Below are 17,154 nucleotides of genomic sequence, written 5' to 3' on the forward strand. Positions count from 1 at the left end.
GGAGTCCTACTGGATCCCATCAGAGGGGGCAAAAAGCAGGGTTGGAAGATGGGGTCTCACAGTTCAAACAGGCTGCTTGGCCTGTCCGTTGGGGAAGAGCCATGGGCGGGGCAGTTTCTGTTAGAAGTAGTAGGGGAACAGCAGGCCTCACGAGTGACACATCCAACTGCACCCATGGCATCCGGAATGGAAACAACTTTATTGATACCTGAGAAAAAGTGCAGGAGAAACACTCCTTCTGACCACTCAGCCCGTTCCCTCGGGCCAGGTCATCTGGAGGCTGGACCAGTCCTCTCACCCTGCCCCTGAGTTTTGGGTCATTTGGGGCCTTGCTGACCAGTGCCCAAAGGCCAGAGAAGTCCGCAGCCAGAGTCTGGAGAGAGAACATCTGTAGCCGTGGCTCCTGAGGCCGGGGGCGGGACCAGCATGGCAGCCTCACTGGCCAAGATCTAGAGCCTCTTGGGTCACAGTTCGAAGTCCGATGGAAAACAACTCCTCCCAGGGCTCCCGGATCCAGGCCAGCAGGGCCGTCAGCTGCTCCGGACACACAACATGGAGTGCCCAAAAGCTCTCCAGCCGGGACACCTGGCAGACAACCGGTAGTGAGGTGAGACTCACAAGGGCCACACCAGAGCAGGGGAGGCAGGGAAGGCCTCAGGAGGACCCACTGCCCCTCCCTGGTTCATGGCCTCTTCTCATCCCCAAGCCTGTGTCACTCCCCATAAAAGATCCTGACTCTGAGTTTTTTAAACAGAACCCAACCAGCCTTGACTGAAGGCCCCAAAAGGGCTTTCGCATTTACCACCTGGTTTCTTTAATCCTCCCTGTTTCCAGAATATCATCAGTTCTGGAGTCAATTCCAAGGAACTGCCTGGGCTTCAGTCCTGGCTCTGCCACTTGTGACCTGGGCAGGTTGGTTAACATCCCCAAGCCTCAGTGTCCTCAACTGTCACTGGACTAATAATCGTAGTACCTCCTCGCGTGGAAGCTGAAAGATTACACGGCTGGCACACGGGCCCCAGCAGACACGAACTCCAAGTAGCCGGGTGCTTCCGGAGGGCCTCCCAGCTGACACAAGGCTGGGCTTCAAGTCCAGGGTGTTTCTGCTGCCTACAACTGCCTCCCTCCCTACTGTCCAACCCCCCCGTGACAGCCTCCCGGTTCCCTGCACCCTAATCCTCTGTGTTCCCCCCTACCTTGACTGCCCGTGGTAAGTTCCATACAGCCCGACACACACACACACACGCGCGCACACACACACACGCGCGCACACACACACACGCGCACACACACACGCACACACACTGCCCCTGTCCCTCTCACACGCTCCCACACCTCGTCGTAGAAGACCAGCCGCAGGTGCTCTGGGGCCACGCGATACAGCAGCACGGAGCTCAGGCTGCTGAGTGCCTGCTGCTCCCTGACACGCACTGAAGGACCTGGCCCGGGGGGTGGGGCCTTCTCAGAGGCTTCGCCCGATGCCGCTGGAAGAGGGGCCTCTGCCTGGGACCCTATAGGGTCCTCCTCTAACAGGTACAGGGTGGACAGAGTCAGCAACAGGGACACAGGGCAGGTAGAAGGCCCTGGAGGGAAAGAGGCAGGGTGAGGCCTGGAGGAAAAGGCCATGGAAGAGCCCAGACCCCCCGGGCAGCGTCCCAGCGCTGCTCAGAAGAGGAGTGACCACACTGAGGCAGCCACAACGCGGCCTGTGCCTCTGGGGGCCAAGGCCCCCCCTTTCCCAAACGCCAGGGCTCTCCAGCCTCCAAGACCGCTGAGGCCCAAGACGAAGGGGACCTGCCTGACCACCCCACCTCCCCGTCGGAAAGGACCAGCTCTCGTCTTCACCACAAGGAAGAGGTGGAGCAGACCCAGACGATCTGGGCCCAGAAGCAAAGGTCTCTGAGCCACGGACGCCCCAGGGCACCTCCTGGCCCCTCCCAGAGGGGCAGGGAACACCAAGGCTGTTATTTGGGTGGGAAGTCCACATCCCAGCACTGAGAATTGCTACAAAGGCACGGAGAGGCGCTGGGGGGCTGGGGGGCCGGGGCAGTGGCCTCACCTTCAACCAGGAATGCCCGAAGATAGAAGAACCGGAGAGGCTCCAAGGAAGGGTCTGTCTCTAGCAACGGCCTGGGGAGAAGGTGGCAGGCCCAGGAAGGAGTAGTCAGCCAGGGGATGGGAAGTACCACGACGGGGTAGAGTGGGGAGAAGGCCAGGCCCGGGTCAGGAGGCATGGGCGCTCAGGGCCCGACCAGGGGCTTGTGGAGAGAGGGCCTGTGCTCCACGAGCAGCGTCTGGGCCTCAGCCTGGCCTCAGCCTGCTTATCGACTCACCAGAGCCGATGCTTCGGGGTCACCTCCTCCTCCGTGGCGCTGACGCTGCTCCTCCGGGTGGGGGGCAGAGACTGCAAGACATCTGGACAGAGCCAGCCAGGGACAGGGATCCCTCAAAGACTCCATCCCAACCTCTCAACACCTTCCCATCCTCTGCACTGCGGAACTTCCAAGAGGGATGGGTCCCGTTACCTGGCTGTCTCCGCTGCGGGCACCAGAGCTGGCGCTGTGGCCCTCGGCCCCCACCCCACCCTCCCTCCTCCCCCTTCCCTCTCTCACCCGTAAGCTCCTCCAGGAAGGCCCGGCAGTGCCTGGCATCTCGGGGCAGCAGGACACAGCCACCTGCCCCGGCCGCCCACTCCAGCCGCAGGCTCTGTCCTGCCAGGCCCAGCTCTATGCTACTCAGATCCTGCAGGGGAATGGCCAGGGTCAGCTGCAGCCAGCCAGCCGGAGGCCCGCTGTGGAGACAGTGAGGGCAGAGCGGCAGGAATGAGTGAGAGCATGGGGGCCCCGGACGGACCCCTCCCTGGCCATGGCCCCGCTCACTCACCGGATCTCCCCTGTCACCTTCAACACGTAGAGCCTATGATCAGACACAACCGCGAGACACAGAAACTCCCCAGGGTGCCCTGCCAACACCACTGGCACCTAAGGGGAAGAGTAAGTTGATGTGAAACAGAGAGAACTAGAGAGGCGGCTGCCAGGCTGAGGGCCGAGCTACCGGTGACCCTGCGCGTCCATCCCAGGCTCTCCATCAGCCTTGCTCTCTATCCCACAGCCCCGCCTGCACTCAGACCCACGGCAGGCTCTCAGCAGGTCTCCCTGCCTGTCATCTCGCCCCCTCCAATCCACCCTCTGACAGAACAACTGTGCCCAAACAAAAAACCAATTGCCGCTCCCCTGCTTCCAAGGCCTGCAGTGGCTCCCGCAAGACTCAGGGTCAAGTCCAAACTCCGTGGCCGACACAAGACAATGCTCCTGCATGACCCCTGCCTGCCTGTTCAGACTCCTCTCAGGACCCCCACCCTGTGGCTGTCCCAATCACAGCCAGTTCTCCCCACTAGCTACTCTCTCAGGCCTCCATGCATTTGCTGCTTCCTTGTCCTAGAACATTCTTTTCCTCCCTCCTCTGTAACTCATCCTTCAAGACTTCGTTTAGCCACCACCACAGGAAGGGGACGCTTCCCTGGCCCACACAGGCTGGGTCAGATGCCCCTCTACGGCCTGAGTCTGATTCCAGCACCTTCACACCGCGTCATGACTGACTGCTCCTCACACCAGAGGAGAAGATGGAGGGCGAGACCCATGTACTCTAGATCCTTAGTGTCCTGCAGGGCTCAGAGCTCCACAGAGAGGGTCTGATGGCGTGGGGGATATACAATAACGGCTGGAGACCCCATTTACTAAGCGCCAGGGGCTGCACCAGGCAGCCTGCAGACATCGGCTCTCACGTGTGCTCCACACCCCGTGAGGTAGGCAGTATCCTCCCCGTGGTAGAGGGGAGACAACGGAGACTCAAATACCAAGAAACATATTCACAGCCACACTGAGAGCAGCTGCCGGAGTTTAAACCAGAAGCCAGACCTGGAGGCTCCAGCACAACCGCCTGGACACACTTTGCTGTGGTGGAAACAGGCGGAAACCCTGGTCAGTTGGGGCCACAGGGCAGAGCCAGGCTGGCACAGACCTTGAGGCAGCACTGGAACTCCTCTTGGGCATCGGTGAACACCTCAACGTCCAGGAAGAGCCGGAGTCGGTGGTCCACAGAGCGGAGGCCACGGCGCTCAGGGGCTGGCGGCAAGCAGTGGGCCGTCAGCCTGCACCGGCCACCCTGGCTCCAGTGCCCCTCCCCCGAACATCCCCGTCTCTGTTCGCCTAGACTCACGGGGGCTGAGGCTCCAACTGTGGCAGTCACGGGAGGCCGGTGCCTGAGATGGGGCACTGCCGGCCCTGGTGCCGTACGCACTGTGGCCAGGAGGGCCATGGACGGGGCTCGGAGACTGCGAGGGGGCCGGCGATTGCTCTCCCTGCCTCTGTTTCCCACTGGGGGTTCCAGGGGACAGGAGAACCACGTGATCACTGCCACAGTTTGGACACACAGCAGGCGATTCTGGAGGGAGGATGGGCACAGTCCCGTGAATCACACACACAGCACCACACCCCCTTGCTGTGCTCACAGCACTCCCTCCCCACTCCCCCATCTCCAGCTTCACATGCTAGCTCCAGGCACTCCCAACCCACCTGATGCCCTCTGCAGGAGCGGCTGCTGACCAATCGCTCCCCGCCCCAGTGAGGGATGAGCAAGCCCGGAGCCTCGGCCCACAACCTCAACACACCCTGCCTTCTCATCTCAGGTTGTCTCAGAGAGGGCCAAACTCAGCCAAGCCTTGCTCTGGGTCCCTCTCACAGCCTTGGGCTGGGCATACACTTGATGTCTGAAAGCCCCAAATCAACAGATAAGGGTCCGATTCCAGGCTCCATTACTTGAAGGCTGTCATCTAAGCAACTCTGACAAGCCACCTAAGCGTTCTGTGCCTGGTGCCTCATCTGTGAGACGGGGATGATGATGGTATCTATCTTAGAAGGTGGTCAGGACGAGGGAATGGAATCGGGTAAAGATTCCAGGACACAGATCAGCGATGAGAAAGGAAACATTCTTTGAGCAGCTACAACGCACTGGGAACGTGCTAGACCCTTTGACGTTGTATCAAAACTCTCCTGAGGGCATCCCTGGTGGCGCAGTGGTTGACAGTCCGCCTGCCGATGCAGGGAACACGGGTTCGTGCCCCGGTCCGGGAGGATCCCGCATGCCGCGGAGCAGACTGCGCCTGTGAGCCATGGCCGCTGAGCCTGTGCTCCGCAGTGGGAGAGGCCACGGCAGTGAGAGGCCCGCGTACCGCAAAAAAAAAAAAAAAAAAAAAAAAAATCATACATTTAAACGCAGGTGTTACCAAACATACTTCTTTCTTCTTCAGTGTCTTCAAAGACATGGCTTTTGACTGGTCTATAATGGAAAAACCTCTCGTCTTAGAGAACAGGATGTGAAGAGATGCCACGAGGCACTACTGGGTATCAAGTAGCTCACAAGGTCAGTCAGGGAAGGACAGTCTAAGCCAACTCCCACAGCATCCTACCCAGCGGCAAGACAACCCAGCACTGCAGTGGGGGCTCAGGAGGTTTTATGTAGTTTCTGACATATTAGTCAAAAGAAGGAGGGAAAGGCTCCAAGTTATGAAAAATTAATGGGTATGTTTAAGCAGTTACAGAGACAGTATTTCCTGACTTTAAAGGGGGAAAAAGGATGTAATTTCTTTTCTTTCTTTTTTTGGTTTTAATTTTTCCTCCAGGCAGAAAAGTTGGTCCCCGCTCCTTTCTGCCCTAGGGCTCCCCCTGCCCACTCCCACCTCAAAACCATTTTCCCTGAAGCAGCAGGAGGCACGTGGGTAGGGAGGTCAAGGGCAGGGCTGGTACCTGTCTTCCGGAACAGAGGCCTCCAGCCTTCCTCACCGTCCAGTCCCGACCTGGGCTCCTCTGGCTTGAACTCGTGGCCACAGCGCAGACACTGGAGTCTGCCGCCGGGAGGGTCCCTCGCCTCCCCAAGCTGATGCTTCCCCAAGGTGGCTGCTGGGGTCAACACAGCCAGCAGCTCCTGAAACAGGGCAGGCCAAACAGCGCCGTGAGCAGGACCCCAGCCCTCGGGCTTCCAACTTCCCACTGCCTCCTGGGCCCCACGCCAGGCCCCGTCACCTGGACAGCGGCCTGGGCATCTGGCTCCAGCACCACATAGCGACGCAACTGCCGCTCGGGGCAGATGTAGGAGAAGCGGAGAACGAGGACGGGGCCCCCAGGGCGTGGATCTGAGCCCTGCGCAGGAAGAGGGGGTCGGAGGGATGAGGGTTATACTGAGAGCGTGGAGGAAAACAAAGCTCTGGACTCCGTCAAAATGCTTTTGCTGACCGCCATGCTCCAGCCCAGAAGCTCTGCTCCTCAGCCCAGCCTCCCAGGCCGCCTGGGGCCCACCTTGCCCCGCTCAGCGCCCCTCCGAGGCTCTAAGCTCAGAAAAAGTGTGGGAAGCACGCCGCCCAGTGCCTGGCGCCCGACGCCATGCTGTCAGAGCCGGCTCCCATAGAAGCCCAGCACCGCTTCCAGAAGCCCGGCTCCCGTCGCTCACCTCGGGCACCGGCTCGCTCTGGGTCTGGGTCTCAGCCTCTATCTCAGCTGCCTCGAGACTCTGGAGCTCAAGCCGTTCCAGGGTTCGAGCTGCTTGGAGCTCCACCTCAAACAGGTGGCCAGCAGTGACCCAGAGAAAGCATTCCCTGCCCCGCAAGCCCTCGGGCCCCTCCAGGGGACACACCAACATGGGGTGGCAGAGCTCCACTGAGGAGAGACCAAGAGAGGGACCCTGTAAGGAGAGACAGGCAGCCAAGACTCTGCCCCCCGTGGGGTGGCCGTCCATTCCCAAGGGGTCAGCCACCCCGCACCTGGGGTCTCCTAACTCCCAGACGCGCCCCACCACTGGCCCCAGCCTCCACGCCCACCGCGCACTCACCCTCCACTCCGCGTGGCTCCTGCCCCTCCTCCTCCTCCTCTTCCTCTTCCCCTCCCTCCTCTTCCTCCTGCGGCTCCGGCTCCACCCCGACCTCCTCTGCCTCTTCCTGTGCAGACTCCGTCTCAGGGGGCGGAGGGCTGCATACAGTCTCTGGGCTCGGGGTGCCCGGACGCAGGGTGCCTAGGGCAGGGGTCCCGGAGGCCTGCAGGTGATTCCTGTACTGCAGCCAGTCACGGCCAAAGCGGTCCCGGAAGCTGTTCATGAGCTCCAGTTCCCGATGCTGCTGCACAAACCACCCTGGGCAGGCGGGGGAGAGCAGCTTAGCGAGCCCAGACCGCCACAGTCCCCGGCGGCCCCGGCCTCTTCTGAGCGTGCCCCTCAGGGTGAAGGAAAAGGGGCTGCGACGGCAGGGGGAGAGCCAGGTCAGAAGGAGCACGGCCCAAAGCGCCTTCTGTGGGACACCGTGGTCACGTGTGACTCAGAAGCACGCAGCACCTGCTGCTTTGGGAGACTGGACAGACCGAGCAGCACATTTAAGGTCCTAAGGCATCCTGAAGAAACTACTTAACTCTCGTTTAACACAGCTTTTCCCAGACTGATCGGGCCACGGAATCCTTTCATCACCTGACCTCTGACATCCAACAAAAACAGTGTTCTTTGAAAAACCCTTTGATAAGTGCTGCCCAGGAGCAGTCTCTTCTCTCTTCCCCAGACTAAAAGGAAAGAGGAAGAACGACGAGGCCCCTCACGATGCTCCACTCCACCAAAACTAAAAGTCCTCCCAGCCAGAGACTGGAGCGCGCTGGACGGGGGCGGGGGGCTGGCGAGGGGCTAACTCACCAGCCGGGGAGGGGTCCAGAGTCCGGGGCTCCGGGTCCGTATCACTGGGTTCCGAGATACTCGCCCGCCTCACACGGACTCGGCTCTGAGGTTGGGTAGAGGGACCACATTCTATGAAAGCCAGGGGCCTGACACCCAACCTGCCCAAGATACACACCCACAGGCAAGGATAAGCCCTTACTTACTCCCAGTGCATTGGCTAACCAGAGCCGCCATTGAGGCACCCAACCCCGGGCACGAGGCAGCCTAGGACACCGTTTACCTTAACCTTACGAACCGGGGGCTGGACCACAACGCCCCCCGACGAGGGGCTGTCACTCAAGTCAGCGCCGCCGGAGGTTTCTGTGGTACTCCCCACCGGCCGGGGCAGAGGTGGGGCCATGGGGCCAAGGCCTGAGGATGGGGAGGTCTGGCGTGGGGCAACAGGAAGGAGAAAGAGGTCGGAGCCAGGGAGCACCTCTGTCCCGCCCGAGCTCGCTGAGAGACGGGACCCGCTTGCAGCTGAGCAGGCAGCCCCCTCCTGCACAGCCCTCTATTTTCCTCAGCCAGTGCCCTCCCTTCACATCCTCCCAAGTCGATCCCGCCATCATTCCCACCACACGAACCTGAAAATCAGTCAGTGACAAGGCCTTCCCATCAAGAAGGAACTGAGTGAAGATAAAAGGGGAGGGTAGTGTCGGTGGGGAGCACACGCCCTGGGGAGCCCCAAGCCAGGGCTGGGGGTCCTCCTAGCCCTGTAAGCACCAGCAGGGTCGGCGAGGGGGAACAGCATGATAGGCAGGGGGTCCGAGGCCTTGGTCCCTAGCCTAGGGATGGGGGTGGAAAGGCAAGAGGGTGCAGGGGCTGGGGAGGCCTGGGCAGGAAAGGGAAGGCAGAGCAGACGCGGGAAGACCACTCACCCCAGCAGCAGCGTCCCTGGCACGGGGCGACAAGCACCGGGCGGTGGCCGCTCGGTGCTCAGGGTGGAACCACAAAGGGTTCCCCTCCAGGCAGAGCTGGGGACAGGAAGAGGAGGCTGAGGCAGGCCTCGGGCACCCCCGTGTGAGGAGGGATGCTGAGTGGCTCAGCATGGGGGCGAGGGAGGGAAGGAAGGAGGGGCGCAAAGCTAGCTCCTGGGTCCTCACCTTGCGGAGCTCAGCCAGCAGCCACAGTGGCGACAGCTCCCTGTGTCTTTCCAGCAGGTTGTAGGCCACATCCAGGTGCCGCAGGTTCCGCAGCTGCTCCAGGCCTGGGGCAGGGGTGAGAGGGGAGGAGGGGCATGCGGGTGAGCAAGAGTGGAGGGGGTGGGGGGCACAGCAGAAAGGCCAGCCTAGGCACCTCAGACCTGCCCGAAGGCCGCATGAGAGGCCCTGGGGGCACACGGGTCCCAGGCCGCCCTGAGTCTCACACTGCCGCCGTTCCCCTCCACGTCTGCCCTGTCCTCCCCTACAGCCTGGCCGCCCCATCTCCCCCACTCACCGTGCAGGCTCTGGAGCTCATTGCCTCGTAGTATCAGGGTCCCCAGAGCAGCCCCCGAGGGTCCCATTCTCGGCACCAGACGCAGATGGTTATAGGAGATGTCCAGATGGCAGAGCTCAGACAAGTCCTGGGAGCGGGTGGGGGTGAGGAAGATTCTCTCCTTGACCAAACTCTAGTCAGGCTCCTCTGAACCCTCTTCTCAACTAGGCCTCAACCTTGGCCTATAAAGACTGTCAGCACAAATGATTTCATCCCCCCCACCTCCCTCCACATTAAGGCTTGCACAAATCTACCAGTTTCCGATAGCTCCAGAATGACAACTCCAGTCCCCTTACACTGCTGCCCAGAAAAACTCAAGGCTGCCAGAAGGACTTAGTTTGCTCCAGCCAATGCCTGAAGATAGGGCCCAGGTCTCCCAGCCTCCATGGGACTTCGAAAAGTGCCAGTTAGCAGACCAGACAGGTTTCACACAGACCAATGCCTGTTTCCTGCTTTTTGTAAATTTCCACTTCCCTGACTTCAGAGGAACTCGTCTAGAGTTTGGTCAAGGAGAGAATCTGCTCAAGGTCCCCATCGTCCCCCTTTCCACTAGCTCACTCTCCGCTGAGAACGCCCACCGATGCACAAATCAAACTTGAGTTCAGTTCACGCTGAATAGCTTATTACTGATTAAAATAGTTTTACTACTAATCAAATATCACAAATAGTTTATTACCATTTTAACTAGTATCCAGCTTTATCTAACAGGGAGACATGGGAGAAGTGTCCTTCATCCTCACCACGAAAGCTACCCTTTTCTGAGCTAGGCACTGGGCTAAGTAACATCAGATACCGTTCACAATCATTTTAATACAATAAAAGTAGATACTCCTAGGATGTGCACTTTACAGATAAAAAAATTGAGAGACTAACTAATTTGTCCCAAATCACACAGGGATAGGAGTTGAGATTTGAACACTGCTTTGTCTTATGCTGGAATCTGTGCCTCCAAACAGTATCACCTCCCAGAATGTGGCTCCAAGGGGGTTAGGGGCCTGGGGGCGAGGGCAAGGGCAAGGTGGGAGCAAAAGGAGTCCAGGAGAGAGGGTCAGAGCGGAACAATCAGAGGCCCCAGTGGCTGGGGCCAGCCAGGCTGTTCCTACTCACCATCAGGAAACCCTCACAGTCCTGGACCTGATTGTGGCTCAGGTTCAAGAAGCGCAGAGCTGACAAGAGACGCTGAGGGAGGATGGGGAAAGGAAGTGGAAAATGGGACGCCCCCAGGCAGCCAACTGGCCCTCCTCCCTAAGGACCCATCCCTGTCGTGCCCCAGCTCCCCAAAGCCCCTTCTGAGGCTCACTCACCAGGGAGCTGTCCAAGGCAGTCAGAGTGTTGTAGCTGAAGTCGGCAGAGAGCAGAGCCAGCCAGGGCAGGGCGGAGCAGAGGTCCCCACCGCAGGCTGAAAGGAGCTCCTGCGCAGGCAGGCAGGCGCTGTTACCTCCACTCTCCCCTCCCTACCATGCCAAGACCACGCTCTATCAGCCGGCCGTTCATTCACTCTTTATACACTGAACTCAGTCTGGAGATGAAGACTTAAAGAAAGCCCAGGGCCCTGTCCCCAAGGAGTTCACCGTGGGCAGAGCGGGGAGGCAGACATGAGGATATTGCATACAATATGCTAAGTGTGACTGTAAACATACGGACAGGCACAGAGTGCTGCAGGAACACAGCAGAAGAAGCAAGGACACTGGGTCCAGAGGGAGGTGGGAGGCAGGAGGCAGGGAAGGCTGCAGAGAAGGGGGAACCCCAGAGCTTGGTCCTCCACATCTCTCAGGACAAGGCATCCACGTTCACCCCTCACCCTCCTCACCTCTAATGCCTGGAGGCTCCTGCTGCAAATCAGGGTCTCCAGCTGGGAATAGATGGCACGGAGGCCATGGAGGCAGTGGAGGGGGACACCTCGGAGCTGGGGCAAGGGAAGGGAGGGAGGGAGGAAGACTGAACTTCACAGAAGACAGAGGTCTCATCCCCGCCTCCCAACAGGGAGGCAGGAAAAGATGACGAAGCCACCTATGGTTCAGGGCAGCATTAAGTGGATGAGAGTGGGTGGCACAGCACTGCAGAGCAACCAGCACACTCAGGTCTGCCCCCGACACCCCACCAAAAGAGGCCACATCTCTTTCTCTGCCCCAAATGGCTGCTCATGCTGGGTTTTGTGCACCGACATCCCCCAACACCCCATACCTCCAGCTGCCGAAGGGACTTGAATGGAAAGATTTTGATGGGCCCTGGGAGGCCAAGACCTGGGACATGGACCAGCTTAAAAAAAAACAAAAAAAAACACTCAGGTCACTGAGGTCCAGCACATGTCCGTTTCCTTGGCCTCTCTTCCCTAGCACGGCCAAGCACAGCTCTCACCTCATCTGAATCCGGGCCCTGCAGACTTCGTGCACTTAGGCCGTACCCCCAGCCCCGCCTCCACTGCTCTTTTGGGCTTTTTGTATATCCTACCCCATTCCCACCCCAGAACCTTGAGTGAAAGTGTTTTCTGCAGCACGTCGAAGAGGAACTGAAGCTGGAGGATGACGGGAGAGTCGGCAGGGTGGGAAGGCAGAGCCACAAAGCCTGTCTGGCCAGGGCCCCATGGCCCCAGGTGCAGCTCAAATACGTGGTTCAGCTGCTGCAGTGCGGCAGTGAGCAGGCTCAGGGTGCTACGGCCAGACAGGACTGCATCCCCTGCAGGGAGAGGGGCAGACAGGAGGAGCACATAAGAAAAGGCTCTTTCCTTTTATTCTAAGACTTGTGACCCCAGCATACACCCACTCCAACCCGTACTGTCGATCCTCCACTACAGGATCAAATTTTTACCTCTTCCTTGCTCAAAAGTCTTCAACGGCTCCCCTCTACCTTCAGAAACTCCTAACTTTTCAGCCTGATATAGCAGACTGCTTCGCTACAAGACTCCAACTTTTCTAAATATTCCTTCACCTTCTGCTCAAAAGAGCCGGGCCTACTCACAGTGCTGGAAATACAGTCGACTTGGTTCCCAGCTTCCTCATTTTCTGACACACCCCCTTCCACTCTGCCCAGCTTGAGACGTACCTTCTCTCCCGGAAGCTTTCTCAACACACAACACTGCTGAACTTTTTCCCATAATCACTCATTTTACATTAAAGTTGATTGCTTTGTCTGTATTTTTTTTCTGATTGCAAAAGTAACATGCACACTTACAGAAACTTTCAAACAACACTAAAATGCATGTCATGGAAATAACCACTCTACAGCACTAAGGTATTGTTATTGCTCTCCATGTTAAAACTGCTTTCTCCAATGAGACTCTCATCCTTGAGGGCATCTTTGGTATTCATTACTGCAACTAAAAAAGTACAACTACAGGGTAGGCGAAGGGAATTTTTTTAAAGTTTTTTGAAAAAATAAGGATTGACTAGAAGGATTTTGCAGAAATAGTACAGACAGGTCCCTCATACCTTTAAAATTTAATCCCCAATGGTTATATTTTATATGGAGTACAATATCAAAACCAGGAAATTGGCATTGGTACAATGTGTATATATAGATCTATGCTATTTTGCTACATGTAGATTCCCGTAACCACCACTCCAATCAAGATACAAATCTATTCCATCATTGCCACACTCTCCCTCCTGCTACCTCTTTAGTCACTTGTGTCCCTGCACATGCACGCGTGCACGCGCACACACACACATCATCAGCCCTAACCCCTGGAACCAAGTCAGATTTCTGCTGAATTATCAAATCCTACAACCTTGTATGAAGGATTTTCTATGTACTAAACACTGAGGAGATACAGACAAGGTTCAAGGATTCTCCCCACCCTCAAAGAGCCTCCCAGTCTACAAGCAGAGATAAGACATGTGCACAGTTAATACTACAAGCCAGAAAGTAAAAATGCTATAGAGATTCCACAGATACCATCAATAGGAGTGCAGAGTGATGGAAGGCAGCTAACGTTGAGTAATATGTGCCAGACATATGTTACTTCATTTAAATGTCATCAGAATCTCCTAAGAAGCACTGCTAACACTCTCTTACAAATAAGGAAATTGGACTTAAAAGAAGAATCTCGATTGAGATCATACAGCTGGTAGGAAGTTGTCCATCTGATTTCAAAGCCAGGACTTGTTCTACCACAACTAATGCCATCCATTACTGAACAACGACTATGGCTCCACTGTGCCCAGGCTCCGAGGAAAGAAATTATAATAATTACTACCAATTTTGAGCACTTACTATATATGCAATCGTTGTTCTAAATGCTTTATGTGAATTAAAATTAATCCCCATAGCAACCTTTAAGATAAGTACAATCATTATGTCGTTCTGCTGGTGAGGAAAAGTAAGGCTCAGAAAACTTAAACAATTTGGTCAAGTTTGAAAGACTTGGGATTCCAACCCAGGTGGGTCTGACTTCAAATCTCGTGCTTTTAATTATGCTAAACTTAGTGCTTTGCCACAGAACGAGGATTATGACCAGTCCTTGGTCTCGAGGGGCTTACGGCCAAGTAACCATCACTTCCCTCTGAGAGTATCAGAGAACGCATGAAGGAAGTGGCACTGGAGTTTGGCCTCGAAGGATGGCTAAGGTCTAGACTGTCAAAGACAAAGAACAACAGAACGAACAAACCCCAGAGAAGTAAAGAAATGAATTCTTCGACACCCAAACCCTCGGAACCCTAAACAGCTGTAACCCCACGACTCTTACGGGGCGTGTCTCTGGAAGGTAGGAAGTACCCCATCTCGCCCCAGCCCAACCAGAAGTCTACCCACCGGACTCACGCAGCAGCCCAGCGAGCTTCCACACCAGGGAGTCCCGCGGGGCGGTAGTCATGGCCACAGGACGCTGGGGGCGGAGCCTGAACAAAGAGGAAGCGGAAGAGCTTCAGGTGGGTAGTAGTGCCAAAAGGCCAAGACGTCCGCGCAAACCGAGGCCTCGCCGAGAGAAAAACAAACAAAAAAGAGGGCGAGTAAGAGCTCCTCCTTGGTGCCCTTTCAAGGAGCATGAGGTCTGGCCAGCCAGACTGAGCTTTCTGTATAATCCTGCCACCAGCTCTGCAGCCCGGCGCCTATCAATAATGGGCAGGAAGTCCCGCCCCGGAAGAAAGGCGCGCGGGAGGGACGGCCGTAAAGCAGGCCTCCGCTGCCGGAAACCACGCCCTAAGTCGTGCGAACGTGTCGGATGGGGGGCGGTGCCCGCTGGTTCTGGCGAGGGCGGGGCTTCTGCGGCGGCAGCTGCTTGAGCCCAGAACACTGCTGCAAGTTGGGCCTCCGTCGACCGCACCCAGCTGTGGGCTCCGCACGTCCTGAGACGCCCGCTGGGCTCGGCGGTGCTCCTCCGAGCCAGTGAGGAAAATCTGACTCCTTGTTTGCAGACTGGGTGGGGAAGCAGAGTTTAGAGAAAAGGAATTTTCTGTTAGTAAGAAAAAGACTCGTCCAACGTGAACACTCCTTTTTCAATTAAAGGAGAGTATGTCCGCCATGGAGGGACTTTTTTTGACATCTGTGTGAAAGAGCTGGAGCTGGCGGAGGTGCCATCTCTGGGGTTTCTTTGACAGTTTTACTTAATCTCGCTCCAGACTCGGTTTTCTTTTTTCCTTCATCAATATCGGGCTTTCTCATTAGCGATTGTTAGCCCTCCACGTGCACCTCGTCCTTTGTTTGTTGTTGTTGTTGTTTTTACTTTGTTTTCTAACACCTGAATTTAAAAGTTGTTATTGTTTCGGGATTGAAAATGAGAAAACGGATTCACAAAGCTTAGGTTACTTGGGAAGGTCGTTCAATTAGTAACCGATATTGCTGAGACTGCCAAGTTCCCGTTGTAGCTTTCACCTGGCTCCCGGTCAAATAACAGACATCGACTACAGAATTAGATTAAGAATAATGTCTCTTAACAGAATTTCTTGTTTTCAAGGAGGCTTTGTTTGTTTGGTTGGTTGGGTTTTTTTAATGTAGTGCCCAATTTTCTGATTTATTTTCAAAATGAATCGTAAGCCAGTTGAGAGTAGGAATAAGGAATAAGGTCATAGGCATCTTTATCCCAAGTTGCAAAATTTGAAGGATCTTCTTTTCTGAAGGCAAATTATTTGAAATGGCAAGTTATGCCACTAAAGCACACAGTTTGGCGACTATGGCATACTTTGTGTGGTCTGAGCCCAAACCCTAAAAGGCAGTGAAAGGGACTACGAGGAAGCACGTCATGATCAGCGAAGCAGTATAAAAATATGAAGTAAAAGTAGGACCTCGATATATATATATATTTTTTTTTTATTGGAGTATAGTTGCTTTACAATATTGTGTTAGTTTACCCTGAACAGCAAAGTGAGTCAGCTATACCTGTACATATATCCCCTCTTTTTTAGATTTCCTTCTCATTTAGGTCACCACAGAGCATTGAGTTCCCTGTGTTCTACAGTAGGTTTCAATATATTTTTGTTGAATTATTAATCCCATAAGGGTGATGATTGTCAGTCCCTTTTTAGCAATTGCCTGGAACCTGGGAGGGCGGGTTCTCCCATACTGTTACTGCTAATTCTATCCTTTTTAGACAAGAAGAGACAGATTCTTTTGATGTTTGTGACATTGTAGTGCTTTGAAATCAATTTCAGAGGTGCCTCTCCAGCCCACATCGTTTTTCACCATTCACATGGGTAGCTCCTATAGCCATATTTGTTCTGCATCCCCTTGAATGTAAAAGGGGGACAAAAAGCAGCAAAGAAAGCTGAACTACAGAGGGAGAGGAAACCATCTCCTGAGAGAAGCAACAAGAAGAGACCAAGCAGTTCTTTTCTCCAGCCCTGTGTGAGGCCCACTCCCCTTTCTGCCCTTGGCCTGCAGGGCAGGCCTTGGCCACCTTCCAAAGAATTCTCCCCACCCCACCCCTTTTTTTTCCCCCTAAGTTAGTTTGAGTGTATTTCTGTAAAGTGCTACCATAAGGACCTGGACTAAAACAAAACCTTTGCAAAAATTTAAAGTCTGAAAGGGGAAAAAATTATCCATTCACCATAACAGAAAAAGAGAGGACCTAGAACATTTTGAGAAATATGCCATATATATATGAAGAAAACTGGAGAACTTTAAGGACATTAGAAATGACCTAAGTAATTGAAAGATAACATGTTCCTGATGAGAAGACTCAGTATTATAATGATGTCAATTTAATGCAATTTCCATCAGAATTTCAGTGGGAAGATTTTGGAACTTGACAAGTTGATTCTTAAATTCCTCTGGAAGACTATACATATGAGCACTGCCAAGAAACTTCGAGGGAAAAAAAAAATAAGAGGCACTTAGAGGGGACTTGCCCTACCAGATAACAAAATGTCCTATAAAGCCACAGTAACCAAAGCAGCATGATACTGACAAAAAGATGGACAAATATTGACAGAAACAACCAAGATTACATGGGGATTTTTTTTTTTACTATCCATGATAAAATTGATTTTAATGGTATAAAAAAAAGTGAGTTGTTCAATAGTTTTGGGACAGCTAGCTGTCCCATCTGAAAAACACTAAGTTCCTTGCCTTACACCACACACATGAAATTCCAGGAGGATTAAAGAGCTAAACATTATTTTAACAATTAAATCTAAGGACTCTTTAAAGTTCAAATTTCAAATTCACCTCTTAAAGAATTATTATCTTTATTAAAAAGACATGCAATGCCATTTCAAAAAAAATTATCCTTAGAAAGTAATATACAGGGCTTGCTACTGCATAATTTCATGTTACCATGAATGAAATTATGTTCCTCAAAGAAATGTCATGACATCATGCTCTTAATTGACAAACACTCTTCTGAGTTTTATTCCACAGGAATAACACTCCACCTAAAATCAGAAATGTGCATCAGGTTTCAGCCCCATGTTATTGTGTGAGGAGGAAAGTGAGTTGCAAGCGGCTGCCACTGGTAGCTTCCCTGCCACCCCTAAGTTCCCTGGGGTGGCATCTGCAAAATGC

General features: G+C 54.5%; 1 protein-coding gene across 2 annotated transcripts; it reads right to left on the bottom strand.

Moving 5' to 3' along the window:
- Nucleotides 1-180: 180 nt before the first annotated feature.
- STK11IP (serine/threonine kinase 11 interacting protein) lies at nucleotides 181-14,309 on the bottom strand. Of its 2 annotated transcripts, XM_067740446.1 has the most exons (24): nucleotides 13,969-14,309; nucleotides 11,690-11,895; nucleotides 11,404-11,478; nucleotides 11,030-11,125; nucleotides 10,524-10,631; nucleotides 10,327-10,398; nucleotides 9,181-9,307; nucleotides 8,847-8,950; nucleotides 8,622-8,717; nucleotides 8,328-8,369; nucleotides 7,985-8,131; nucleotides 7,723-7,807; nucleotides 6,883-7,179; nucleotides 6,505-6,710; nucleotides 6,081-6,197; nucleotides 5,805-5,982; nucleotides 4,219-4,443; nucleotides 4,021-4,124; nucleotides 2,884-2,981; nucleotides 2,613-2,791; nucleotides 2,334-2,415; nucleotides 2,060-2,130; nucleotides 1,336-1,583; nucleotides 181-585 (listed from the first exon to the last, which is right to left on the bottom strand). In XM_067740446.1, exons 1-24 carry the CDS (start codon nucleotides 14,027-14,029, stop codon nucleotides 436-438), a joined length of 3,174 nt encoding a protein of 1,057 aa, XP_067596547.1. In that variant the 5' UTR covers nucleotides 14,030-14,309; the 3' UTR covers nucleotides 181-435. The 2 variants fall into 2 exon arrangements, 1 of the variants encoding a protein (XP_067596547.1); XR_010944234.1 differs by lacking the exons at nucleotides 181-585; nucleotides 1,336-1,583 and having other exon boundaries at nucleotides 2,063-2,130; nucleotides 2,334-2,499.
- Nucleotides 14,310-17,154: the final 2,845 nt, after the last annotated feature.

This window comes from Pseudorca crassidens, chromosome 6 (assembly GCF_039906515.1).
Source record: "Pseudorca crassidens isolate mPseCra1 chromosome 6, mPseCra1.hap1, whole genome shotgun sequence".
In the NCBI taxonomy this organism is placed as follows: domain Eukaryota; kingdom Metazoa; phylum Chordata; class Mammalia; order Artiodactyla; family Delphinidae; genus Pseudorca; species Pseudorca crassidens.

Bases quoted from the DNA above. Each gene is read 5' to 3' on its own strand.
- STK11IP (XM_067740446.1), bottom strand. From the start codon at position 14,029: ATGACTACCGCCCCGCGGGACTCCCTGGTGTGGAAGCTCGCTGGGCTG. The intron at 6,711-6,882 runs GTGAGTGCGCGG...GTCTCTCCTCAG, and splicing joins GGAGCCACGCGGAGTGGAGG to TGGAGCTCTGCCACCCCATG. The intron at 6,198-6,504 runs GTGAGCGACGGG...CTTCCTGCGCAG, and splicing joins AGAGCGAGCCGGTGCCCGAG to GGCTCAGATCCACGCCCTGG.